General features: G+C 39.7%; 1 protein-coding gene across 1 annotated transcript in view; it reads left to right on the top strand.

Annotated features, from left to right (window-relative positions):
* LOC139691101 (discoidin domain-containing receptor 2-like) overlaps positions 1 to 13,958 on the top strand; it is a 283,388-nt gene that overhangs the window by 188,711 nt on the left and 80,719 nt on the right. Inside the window, exon 3 of the mRNA XM_071588869.1 lies at positions 8,973 to 9,213. Coding sequence (XP_071444970.1) covers positions 8,973 to 9,213 — 241 coding nt within the window. The remainder of the gene's footprint in view (positions 1 to 8,972; positions 9,214 to 13,958) is intronic.

Raw genomic sequence — 13,958 nt, forward strand, 5'->3', positions numbered from 1 at the left:
CGAGTATTTCTTCTGGTACGTTGCACTGTGAAATAGAATTCGCAGTCGATCAAAAACGATCAAATCTCGTGCCTACCATTTAATCCAATCAGGAATTCTGGAACCACATGCGACTTATTTAGATTTTTTCTTTAAAGTTCGTATCGGCGCGTGGCTCAAACCCCACATTTTCATTCCTCGGGTTTCTTTCGAGCATAGCTGCGCCGAATGATGGAAACCAGGTTTCTTCCCAACTCCCTCTCCTCTACCCTTCCTATCCCCCCTCCCTCTCAATCCCCCGGCGAAAACCCTTTTCTCTCCACCTCACGCCACCTCAAACCAACGGAACGCACCCCTTCCCCATGGAGAGGGACGGGTGCGTTTCTTCCCTCTCCCCATTCCACCCTCGGGCAACGCATCTCCCGCGGCCCATACCAACCGATCCGTTCGGGACGTGATTGGAAATTGTAACGACCTCTTTCCCCTTTTATTTAGTGCGAGGCACGGCCGACGGCCCCGAAGGGTGGCATGGAAGGTGGGGCGGTTGGGGAAGAGACGGAATGGAAAGGGGCCGGAGGGAAAAAGGGCGCTCTCTGGGATGGGGTGAAGTGGGGGGTAATACGAGAGACGGGCTAAAAGGAATAGTGGGGAGTAAGGGAAGGGGAAAAGATGAGTGGTTTCTAGAAGTGGAGTTGTAAGCGAAGGGGTTTTTTGGAGGCGTGGTGTGAGACCCTGGGAGTGAGATGGATGGGAAGGGAGGGAGTGGCGGGGGAGAGGAATGTGTATGACGGCGAGGGGGGTAGAGAGGGAGTATTGGGGGAGGGGAAGTGACGTAGGGTGTAAGGAAGGCAAAAAATAAAATAAAAAAACAACTCGGGTTAGAGAGTGGAGGGAGAGACGGAGGGTGTTGGAGAAGAAGAAGGAGCGAGGGATAGAGAGAATCGTATGAGGGAAGAAATGTGCTAAGGAGAAGGGTGGAGAAAGACGGGCGGGGCGAGCAGGTTAAGAAAGGAAGGAAATGAGAGGATCGCACAAAGCATTGGGAGGATAAGAGAGGACGATAGGATGAGAAAGCGGGACGTAGGAGGGCAGATGAGGGGAGGCGCACAGATTTGACTAGGTCAAATATTCAAAAATGAAAAATGGACTGAAGGAAGCACCGAAGATGAGAATGACGTAGGGAGGGATAATGAGTAATCGGAGATAAGTTGCGTAAAAGAAATGAGAAAGAAATTTATCTTGAGAAAAGGGAGGAAAGAGAACCAGTTGGATAATTTCCTATTGCATAACCGAGACATTCCTTCCCAAATATATCATGCCTATATTTTTGGCACAAAAAGAAAGAAGTCCTTGTGGTAAGCCAAAATTAAGGATTCTTAAATAATATTATCTCACTGAATGCAATAATTATTTTTGCATACATATGCATAAAACAACAACAATACAGTATAAACGTACTACGTCTAGCTTTACCTGTGTTACCCTTTTCAAATTTCATCTCGCAGCGTCCTCCCTCATCACTGTATTTAAAAGTTTCGGGTTTCCCTTCCTTTCCTTTCAGTTAAAGTTTTCCTATTTTCTGTCTAATGTATGGCAAAAGCCTTCAGGTAAGGCTCATCTTCTTGCCTCGTAGAATAACTTAGAAATAATAGAAATCCACACTCTCCAGGAATGTCTTTGCAATATTATTTTCTTTATTCCTTTGATTACTGTGCCTCTAGCATTTTTCAAGCATTTAAAAAATTTTATTTGAAAGAGGATACTTTAAACTACTTCTCAACATAATCTCCAAGCAAATTAAGGCATTTGTCATAACGTGTGACAAGTTTCTGTATTCCTGCTGCATAGTCCTTCGCCGCCAGCTCATTGAGATACGCGAGGGACCCATCTTGCACAAATTTTTGCATAATGCAGATGGTGTTTAACAATTTCATGAACAATTGTTCAAGAAACATTGGGAAAATGCTCACAGATGTCATCAATTGTGACGCGCCGATCGTTCCTCACGAATTCGTCAACTGAGCTCACCAGTTGGTCTGTAATGACAGACGGTCTCCCCGAACGCTCATCGTCGTGTGTGTTCCCCCTCCCCATGTTGAAGTTGCGACACCACCGCCGAACAGACGACTCGTCCATTACATTGTCTCCATACACCTCCTTTAATTGGCGATGAATATCACATGGGCGAACGTTTCTTGCATTGAGGAATTTAATCACTGCCCTCACTTCACAACTGGCGGCGTTCTCAATTTTTTTAAACATTGTAAACAATCACAGAAACAACACAGGCAATGCTAGCGTCACGCAACTTGGCTCAGAGAAGGCAGACAAGCCACTGAAGCTATCTGACCTCGTCCAGCGGCTACTCGCGTCGTCAGCACTTCATGCGGCACGAACGGGTACTACTTTCCGGATGACCCTCGTACTTTTTGCTGTTTGTTTGCTATTTATTTAGTGGAAAGAACATTGTAAAGGAAAGATTAGCTTTTAACCGAGGCAGTAGTCGGTAAGGAAGTACTTATTGTGAATGTAAAATGCGTTTGTACATTTAACGAGAATTATATATATATATATATATAGAAATAACGTGTGACTGTTCTTTTTATGTGTTTCTATATTGTTTGTTGCTGTCCAATTCATTATTTTTTTAAATATATATGTATATATGTGTGTATATATATATAATGATTATTTGGTTATCTACCGATTAAGTAGGTTTTTGAATGGACAAAATTACTAATTCAACAATTTGTGACCCCCAGCCAAACATAGCATCCCACTCTACATCAGGTTCCTCTTCATCTCTGAATATATATATTTCATCTATTATAGTTCATCTTCTGTAAAGAAGATAGTTGGCTGTAAGTGATGTTGAAGATTCATAGAGAGTGAGGGCGCTGATGGTAGAATAGTGAGAAGAGGCGAAAAACGTGGAAGAAGAGGACAAAGAGTTAGTTAGGAGTTTGTCGGTCAGGTAGCGAGTGGTATGGATGTAAGGAAGGGACGATTTCTTCCTTCCCTGTTCCTCTCCCGTGAGGTTGGAGATAAATTACCGACGGTGGGACCGGGCAAATAAGAGATATAGGTTAAGGAGGAAGCCTTTGGGCAGAATGGGAGACGCTGATTTTTTTATGTACACAGAATGAGCGTGCGTCCTGAATTTCTAGGACTCTTCGTGGAGAGTGTGAATTATATATGTGTGCTTGGCGTGCACGTATTATGACGCTACACGCGCACAAGGCATACACGCCCTGTCTGCGGCACATAAATTGCGACAAATAAAAGGAAATGTTGAGTAGTAATTGGGATCTTATATACGGTGATAAAAAATTGAAGACTTACCATCTGCGGATAGTTCATTCTTGCAGCACTGCGATCTAGGAATAGAGTCGTGAAGAAATCGACGAAAAAACTCTGGAAAAATGTTAAGTTTTGTTCTATTTCTATATATTATTCTATCAACATTATTATTATCAGTCCTCGTATTATATTTCCTCTTGAAATTAAGTTATGTACCATGTATATTACTAGTATGTCTGTGGAATGGTTTTGAGAAGAGATATCAATTAATGATAAACTTGTGGAAAACGAATAAATGCACTGAAAACTTAAAAATCCTTGTGTAATGTCATTAGTGGCGTACTCATGAAGAGAAACAAATGGACTACTTGAAGTGAAAAAATTAAAAGCATTAAAAAAGAGAAATGAAAAATAATATGCAAGTAATGGGTTTTATCAAAGAACACCAGTTTTTTTTGCTATAAGAACTGCTTCTTTCAAAATCCCATTTCATGAGATGTCACCAACGTTTCGCCGGGGCAGATTTGAGGTGTTAAAATAAATCGATGGATTTTGTAATGAATTGGTCATGAAAGCATCAGTTAAATCAATGGAGATTTATTTATCGGCTTTGGCGTTCGTGCACTCCCTTTAACTCATTCTTTTCTCACCCAACTGAATCCTCGCGACCCAATAATCGGAAAGGGATATAAAAACGGTATTTGGTTGAAGAACCTGCAAGTGAAAGGAGTTTTGAATAATTAATTGGCAAAATAGAGGGGTCCATACGATGGCATTGATTAGCCCGGGGCAAATTGACTTGTTTTAATGGTGAAGTAATCAAATCGTGTCAATTTTTATGCAATTACCAATTAAATCCTCGCTAAGGGCTTACTTTAGCTGCGAAAAGTACTGCACTTTTTTCGTCATGTATTTTAAAAATAATACTATGTATTGCTCTTGCCCATATTGGTTTAAAAGCAACTTCCACAGTCCTTTTTTTCCATAATTGAGATTTATTCCTGCAGCAGCGTTATTTCATTATAAATCTATTGATTGTCTAGATGCCTTGTCGTAGGTGTAAAAGAGAAGATTTCGTTCTAACAGAATGATTCGGGGTGGGTATTGTAAAATTTTAAACTTCATACTTTGTTATGAATAATGTATCTTCTCTCTTCGTCATGCTACAGTCTGATCCGTGAGGTAGAATCCAGATCATAGTTGAGTCATTTAATGGCAAGCCGAGCATGCAGTTTTTTATTTATCCTTACATGTTATACCTTGATTTTTGAAAATTCATTTGAATTGGGGGATATAAACAAGCGCTTGATAATGTCTATACTTTAATTTCAGGTTAAATAAGAACAAGCATTATTATTTTTAACTGCAATCGGCTGAAGCGGTTCCCACTTATGAATGGCAGGCAAATACTCTTTTTTAAAACCTCCTACTCATTATAATGCACAACATAACCGCATACTCATGGATAATTTAACTTTATGGTGTTTTATTAGCATGTTTAGTCAGTTCCTGAGAACAGGCTAGAATTTTCCGTGATAAGGTGATTACGTTTTCAATGGATATCTCTTATTCATTGCTTCAGGTCGACCACAATAATGTCTTTTTTTGTGAGTAGACCTCATATACATAGCTCTCATAACCCCCTATACTGAGGCCGCGATAGAGGGTTGTTGGCCCCTGTTTTTCAGACCAATTACTTTAACGTCGATTTCCAGCAAAGTTTTAGAAATAACACTTAAAAAATATAATGCACTATAGTGGTAGCCGATTATGACTCTACGTCTTTCTTAATTTGTCCTATATACATGTCTCTTGGTCTTCCTCGTGGAATCTTCCCTTCTATGTTTCTTTCTATTATATTCCTAATCAATTAATTGTGCCTCAATGTGTGGCCAATCCACCTATTTTGCCTTTGCCATAGAGTTCCATTCCAAGTCTCAGAGCCATAGAGCGCCATGCTCCACACGAAAGTCTTGACGAATTGCTGCCTTGCTTTCAGCCTTAGGTTCTTTTAACATGGTAATTGCCTCTTCTTCATGAATGCGTTCTTAGCTTGGGCTATTCTTCGCTTAATGTCGGTCGAACTTTTTCCATCCCATGTTATGGTGATGCCCAGGTATGTGAAGGATTCCACTTGCTCTAGTTTCACCCCTCGAATTGTGATATCTGCATTCAGCCTCTCTCTTCAACACACAGGGATTTTAGCTTTCTTCTTGTTGATGCTTATATTGTACTCCTCCAGTACTGGATCCATAGCACTTAGAGTTGCTTGCGGGTCCTCTCGCGTTTCCTCCATTACTGCGATGTCATCTGCAAACCGGAGATTGTTGATTTCTTCTCCATTTACCCTGACTCCTTTGATACCCAATTCTTGTGTTTCTTTTATTGCTCTTATAGGTATACGTTGAATATTGCTGGCGAGATATTGCATCCTTGTCTTACTCCTTTGTTTATTTGTGCATATATTTTTCTTTCTTTTTTCGATTGCATTGTTGTATCCTGATTCTTGTAGAGGTTATTAATAATAATTCTCCTGTCACTGTGGCTCAATCCAAGTGCTTATAGTATCTTGAACATCTTGTTCCATTTGACCTTGTCGAAGGCCTTCACCAAGTCCACGAATGTCTCATACATATAATGAATTTACGTGTCTCATATTTTCGCTCAGAACTCTTAAGCTGAGAATTGCCTCTCCGGCTCCTCGTTTTTTCCTGAATCAGAGGCGGTTTTCTGAGAGGTTTCTTTCTATCCTTCCTTCTATTCTTCGGCTAATTATCCGGGTAAGGATTTTTGATGCTTGAGTCACCAGGCTCATTGTTCTGTGTTCTTAGCATTTATCTGTTTTCGGTTTCTTCGTTATTGCCATCATTATACTTTTCTCGAAGTCTTCTGGTATCTTTCCGCCGTCGCAGCTATCTTTGATTATTCCATAGAGAGCGTCCCTTGCTTTCACCCCGAGTTCCTTCATTATTTCTCCGTAAATTTTGTCAACTCCTGGTGGCTTGTTGTTTTCCAGGTCTGCCATGGCGAATTCGCTTCTATATCTGCGGACCCCGATCGTCTCTACCCTTCATGCTTATATCTTTAATTAAGCCATCTTCTAGTGGATTGGGAGCTTAATAGAGTACTTCAAAGTATTCTTTCCATCTATTCCCAATGCCGTCATCATCCATTAGTATTTTTCCATCTGTGGCTCGGATGTTTTGCGATTTTGTTTTTCTTTCCCCGAATCACCTCTTAACTAGTTTTTAAGCCATCTCGCTAATTCCCTTTTTCATTTGTCATTGATTTCCTCGAAGCACCTTCCTATCTATTCATCCTTTGCCTTTTTAAATTCTCGTTTGATCTGGTTCATCAACTGTTAACTGGGGTTTTGCCTACTCTCATTTCTTGGATTCTTGCATTTTCTTCTTTCATCTAGGGGACCCCTTATTTCAGCTGTTACCCATGGCTTCTTAGATATTTCCGCCTTGCTCACAAGTAGCTCATCGGGAGCTTCGGTAATTATATTCTTCGTTTCTTTCCATCGACCCTCAGTTCTGGTGTTTTCATCATTTCCTTCTATTTTTATTTCGATGGCCTTGGTTAACTTTTCTCTTGCGCTCTTTTCGTCCAGTATTTTTGTGTTTTATCTGGGTTGTTGTCTCTTTCTTCATCTTCTTGTATCGCAATCTGCTGTCCCTGATCACCAGGTTGTGATCGCTATTTTATCTGCACCGGGGTAGCTCTTATTCTTCTTAACGTGGTTCTTGTGCCTCTTCATAACAAGAATATAGTCAATTTGGTATCGTACTTTGTCCCTGTGCATGTTCTATGGCTATCTTCTTCTCGGATGTTGATCGAATATGGTTTTTACGTCTCCCATGTTTTTCTGATTACAGAATTCTATCAGTCTCTCTCCCGCGGCGTTTCGTTTTCCCAATGCGAAATATTCCTCGCTACTTTCCTCTCGCCCCTCGCCGACCACATCGGTCCATTCTCCCATTAGTATGAGGTTTTCTTTCCCTTCTACTGTTCTTCTACTCTTCCAGTTGTTCGTATACTTCCTCTATTTCTTCATCGAAATGGCTGGACGTCGGTATATACACCTGTACTATCACTGTTTCCGTAGGGTCTGCCTCTAACTTCATCATCTTTCATTATATTAGCTTACTTTTCATCCTTTCATTATATTGCCAGAACGAAATTTTTTTCCTTGCCCATTTCTTTGTGAGTATGAAGCCTACTTTTGCAATTGGCTGATTGTCTCCCGAATATATCACCCAGTAGCCGTCGCTTCAGAAGCCGTTCTTCCCCGCCTACTTAATTTCGATCAATCCCTAAATGTCTATCCGCATCCTATTCATCTCCATATTTGCGTTTTCTAATGCCCCACATACCCCTAATTACCTAACGTTCCATAAATTATGCATTTATCCACCTTGACTGATGTTCCCCTCCCAACAGTCCCCAACCGGAGATCCGATTAGGGAACTAGTTAACCTCCGAAATATTTTACCGGGAGGAAAGCCATCTTGTCATATTTGAATGCAAGGCTGCATACTCGTATAGTACTATATGTCGGTAAAATCAATGCCAACAAAAATTATTTTTTTTACGCAGTTCAACATCATAACATACATAATCAATCCCCATCCAACATAATACTCCAGCAAAAATTGCCCATCGTCAACCATCACTTACATCTATTCTTGAAACTCATAATATGTTAGGATAAGAGCTCAAACAACTCTCGAGGTAGCTATTCCCATTCAATATTACTTCTATGTTACAATGAAAACTTTTCATTTTTGTGTTCTAGTTTTTAATTAAAATGTTTTTGTCCCTTAAAACTTGGTGTTTCGATTTCCTTCCTTAAATCTTCCAACAAACCGTCACTCTTATCTATTTCATACAGAGCACCTTACTAAGTCTTTTTTCTTTTATTTTATAAACTATCCCATTCAAGAGTACTAAATACATCTGTTACCTCGCTTCCTCTTTTATGCCTACCGCACACATGTTTGAACGTGTAAAATGATCAAATGTGTATTAAAATGCATGTATGAACTCATATTTGTGCATGTATGGCTGATGCCCTAACGCTCTCTTGCGGTACTTTGCGTAGTATTTTGTAGATGCAGATTATCGGCTCATACCATATCAAAAGCGTAAATATTCTACGCCATAAAATACGTCCGTTAATATCTCTGAATTAGCGCCATGGGCAGCATTTGAATTTGCGGAATCTGCGTCCCCCTGCTATAGTATTCCCTTCCAAAGTATTATTTCCACAATTAGATGAATTTATTTTGGGATATACATGCTTCTGAGGTCATAATTTCTGTTTAGATCATGTGGAAAATTAATACGATGTGGGATTCTGAGGCATGGGAGAAGGGTGGGGAGTAAATCGGAATTGGATTTAGCCTATTCTCAAGTAATAATGTGTAGTACTTTCGAAGTGATTTTGTGGCTCATAATGTACACTCAAGATACCGTACAAAGAGGAGAATTGATCCATAAATCTCCGCGTTGCATATATGTATACAGACCATCTATAGCTAAAAAAAGTTATTTTATTTCTTATTGGAGGGCTATGTTTGCTTTAGTTTACCTGGAAATGAAGGAATCTTCGTGGTCTAACGATACCATGCACATTTTCTTTTCTCTGTCATATTTTCTCTTTCATCAGTTGTTTCGTTTAATTCTAGGTTACGTCACGACAAGAACGGCGGCGCTTGGTGCCCACGCAGCCAGATTTCAAAAGAAGCCCACGAAGAGTACCTGCAAGTGGAGCTGCACACCCTCCATGTGATCACGGGAGCACAGACTCAAGGCCGCTTCGGCAACGGCCAAGGTCAAGAGTACGCTGAGGAGTACTCCATAGAATATTGGCGCCCGGGCCTCGCCAAGTGGCTTCGTTGGAAGGGCCGAAACAGGACGGATCAAGGGGTGAGTGATCCAACATTACCTCAAAATTTGGAAACCCATTGCCTCTTACAGAAGTTGCCGTTCTTCGTATTTTTTGCCGAGATGAAAGTAATTAGAGCGTCAAGGGGGTATAATACCGCGGCGTGCCTCTGACATAAACATGCAGGTTAAAAAATCATGTCATCTAAAAATCAATGATTTTTCATACCCGTGCAGTCGTACAAGATATAAAGTATGAACGCCTATTGGTCTTAATACGTAATAATTCAACTGTAATACATAGGGAGCTTAAAAATAATTCACTTTTGAGTGAATTAGCATAAATTTTACCTTGTATAAAACGAAATTCAAAATTGATGTATTTTACTCGACACTGGCTTCATCATATTATGAATATCCAGTTTCCGAGCTATATAAATAAATCAATTACCTTCGTATTGAGTAAAAATTGTAATTTAATTAAAAGGAACGAATGAATAAGGTAGGCAATTTTCTATTGGCATGATCTTAACAAGGAAAAATTATGAGTTAGCGTTTGGAAGGCATCAGTTATGTAGGGTCATTTCGTAAATATAGTACATTTCGTAATGTAGACAATATATAAGTATATATATATATATATATATATATATATATATATATATATATATATATATATATATAGATACATACATAAATATCTTCGAAATGGAACGCTCTTCGGTGACGCACAAATATATAATGGACGACCGTACTCTCCCTCCGCATGAATAACCACCGGTATTCCACCAAATCTCCCACATTTCTTAATTATCCCATTCCTACTCACACTGCCTCCCACAATCAATCTTTTGACGACTGCTTCTCCGTTTCGGTGATTGAAATCCTTCCCAAATCTGCTAGTATAATAGAGGTGAGAACCCGCGAGATGGCGCATATCTGGGTGGCCCAATCATTTAAACCCCCCGGGCTGAACCAAGCCCACTGAATGCATCATATGGCTGCCTGCATATCCCCCCACCCCCTTGTTCATTTCCTATTGGATAGGAAATGCCCTCTCCGCTCTTCCCCGAGAACGCCATTCTGAAGACGACAGCCGAGCTGTCGAAACGACAAATAACATATTGTGAGTGTCCTTTCTTTGTGTCTCTATATTCTACAAATCTACATAAATGTGTATATATATATATATATATATATAATTCGGAATTAAGCGTACTTTATTTACCAAGTTCATTCTATATACATTGGTGCACCTGATTCAACTTTGAGAGAATTCAAATTTTACAAAAAACTTCCCAATAATTACAATAATTTACGCTCTTTAAATTCTACAAATTTATTTTTATTTGTATGCCAGTTACTTAATGCATATTTCATGAGGAAATTGTACTTGTTTGTCAAGTTTATGATGTGATAAATTCATTTTTTCTTAACTCTTTTAGAGCCATTAATGCAAGGGAATATTGTTCTAAGTCTAAATTTAATTGCATTGGATTAAGCAATATGCATTTACCTTATTAAGTAAAAAAAGTATTGCCTTACGTATGCAGTATACTACGTATATTTTATTATTTATTTTCCCATTACTATTATTGGAATTTGTCTATTGATAAAATGCGGTGCGTCAAAAAATAGTTATAGGAATCATCAATTCTCCATTTTCTCTTATCGAACAAGAGTGAATTTGGACTTCGGAGTCTATTTGAGGGGAGTATTTATGTCCATTTTGGCTGAAAGTTTAATTCTTTTCTGACTAACCTTCGCCAAGTACAAGTTATAAATTTCATAATTATTGATGATACTAAAGTCATTAAAACACATTTATTTCAGTAATATCCTACAAAACCCTTATCCATCCACGGTGCAAAAGTTAAATTACTCAGCCAATCTTGTTTTCGCGTCATATGATTTATTGAATTTGACCGGCCAATCAATACTCAATTCAATATTTTCCAATGTCACAGGTTAATTGTAGAATTTATTTTAATGTTGTTTAGTTTTTCAGTCTCAGGCACCTAAGTCAATTTTCAATTACGCTCTGAGTGTTGAGTTCGTCTTTGAGCCCCTCCTATTTTATCGCATACAAGCACCAGAGCTAATCGGTGAAACGCTGTTGTATGAAAGTTCATACCAAGCCTTGTCATCTTAATTGGGGGAAATTTGAAATGACGATATCTTAAGAAGTTCGGCTTCCTCGATTCATATTGCGATTTTATTTCCGCGTTCTCGTTTTGAGGTAATAATTTCTGGACCTTCCTTCTCACCAAACCCGCAATCCATTTGCGTGTAATGCCACTTCGACCGTGTTTTTCTTCGCTTCTTTGTATTTTTCACCTCAAGTCCTGAAAGAAAGTCTTCAACTAAGAAGGTGGAATAAGGGAAGAAGTAGCCTGGAGGGAAATTTTCCAGTGGACGGAGGGAAGAAAAAATAGTCATAAATTAAAGTCGTAATTAAAATAGTTTTATGTGAGTTTCCCCCTACCCCTCAATTCCCCTCTTTCAAAAGTTCTGCGATCAGTTTCTGAAAATGGATGTATTTCCCCCCCCCCCCTCAACGCTTTTGCAGCTCCTTTTCTTACCTTTACTTCCAGGAAGAGGTCTTTATTAACTTGGAACTCCCTTTCGTATCAGCGTGGTAATACCACAACCTTCCTACCTCTCCACAGACCTACCTAAACAGGTATCATCTCATATTCCATAGTTTTTCCTTGAGGAACATTTTTTCGAAAATGCATTCTTGAATTATCCCAGACGTAGCGGAATTCATTCTGGGAGCCGTTGAACCGTTTCAGGCGCTTTCAACCAGCCGTTTCATCGTTTCATTCAGCCGTTTCAACACTTTCAATACCGAGGAAAATAATTTTGATATTTTATTATGAATAGAACATAATAATTCTAAAAGTTTCCTCATTTTATTTTGAACCCCAAATAACGACTGAGTATTTGCTCGAATTTAATTCGTCGTACCACACTGTGAGTATTATAGTGTCTGGTAGGAGGATAGCTTATAGCTTTTCGATACCATGTTAATCAGAAAGTCTTATATTTTTTCGGCTATTGTGATTTTTAGGCTAACAAATGTGAGAAATCTGAGGAACCACCTGTGAATCGCTAAATGTTGATACAAATGCCCAGGAAAAGCATTGGTGTTATACAAGATAAAACTCTACTCGAAGAAAATAGTTAGGTCTTCAGTAACGTGAATTGGATGCCTAGGATACTTCTCATTTAATGAAACCAATATAATAGCACCTCGTTTTCTTCTCCTGGGCACCAGCAGCTGAATACCTGATTATTTTATTTTCAACGATTCAATTAGGTATAAACTTTAAACTATTTCCCAGAGTCCGTTTTGGATTTAATCCTATCTTTCCTCAGTGCGTGGCGAAGCTTGTGCTCAGTAGGTAGTGTCCCCATATCCCTAGAACGTCGTATAGCTTGCTTTTTTTTGATTCCTCGATATTTATATCATTTTACTAGTTCAGAGAAACCTGGCTGAAATGGTAGAATCAAAACTCTTAGCGATTTTAGTAAACTTTCAGCTCCAACTTTGGCAAATTTATAACTTAAATCCCGTTATAATTTGGGGTTTTTTATTTTCCTATTTGTACTAATCGGTAATTATAATTTTGGATGTTTGTAGAAATTTTCATTAATAAGTTATACACAGTTATTATCTTTGTGAGCTCTTTTAAAATTATACCTATCCGGTATATACACCATTGCGTTCGAGACTCGGGTGTTTGAGCTCGTATGTAATATCAGAATCTCTGGCTGACTGCAGCTCATGCTCCTTCTTTCCGGTATCGTATTCGTGTATAAGCAGTAAATATCTCCCTCGAAGTCAGCAAGCGAGTTATTATCCAGCGCATGTGCAAATGTACTCAGAGAATACATAGGGAATTCGGTTATTAACTTTATTACCTAACGCTCCTTTTAAAAGATGGTTCACTGTTTTTCTGAACTGAGCTTACTATGAGATCATTATGGCCTAGAACATAGTGATTAAAACCAAAGGTGAATTATTCTACCACTCCAGGGAGTCATCATTGTCTTTACTTTGAGTCAGCTTTGAAATAAGTTGAACCGTGGTTTCCCTGTCGAAGACAAAGGATGAAATACCAAAGCGCGAAAATATCCCAAGTCTCGTGTATTTCATCCGCTCCGCAGTGTGCCCATAAGGGAAATATACTCACCGGGAAAAGAAACTGGCGGATGGGGAACTTAGTTTGCTACACGTAATTATCCGCTTGTGAAAATCTCATCGGTAGACTGCTTCCCACTCCATATCCACCTCCTCCCTTAAGCAATCTCCTTTCTATATCTTCCGTTGCCCTTATTCGACCTCCTGTCGGCTTTAAGCGCCCTCTTCTCCACCATTCTCGTTCGCTCCCCCTACCCTCCCTCACTTCCACCTCCCTCCTTCTCCCTCCCCCGTCATACAGAAAGTCTTTGCTCTCGAGTGCTTTTCAACTCCGCCATCTCTTAGTACTCTCGGAGTGCGGCTCCCAAACGTCAAGGAATCTCTTTGCTCGCTCTCACTCAGAATAAAACGAACGAACGCAGCAGGGCACGGAGGAGGAACGGGGTGGAAGGGAGGGCTGACCGTGGGGGAGGAGAAGCAGAGTGAAGGAGATTTAATGCATCGCATTGTGCTTCGCTGAGCGTTCTTCTTCTGTTATCCCCCCAACCTCCCCTTCACCTCTGGCCTCCTCTCTCCCTCTGTTCCTCCTCTCTCCATTTGGCCTTACCCTACCTTCCCCCACCACTGTGCATAACTCTTC

This window comes from Hetaerina americana, unplaced genomic scaffold (assembly GCF_022747635.1).
Source record: "Hetaerina americana unplaced genomic scaffold, ioHetAmer1.1.p SCAF_3, whole genome shotgun sequence".
Lineage (NCBI taxonomy): Eukaryota > Metazoa > Arthropoda > Insecta > Odonata > Calopterygidae > Hetaerina > Hetaerina americana.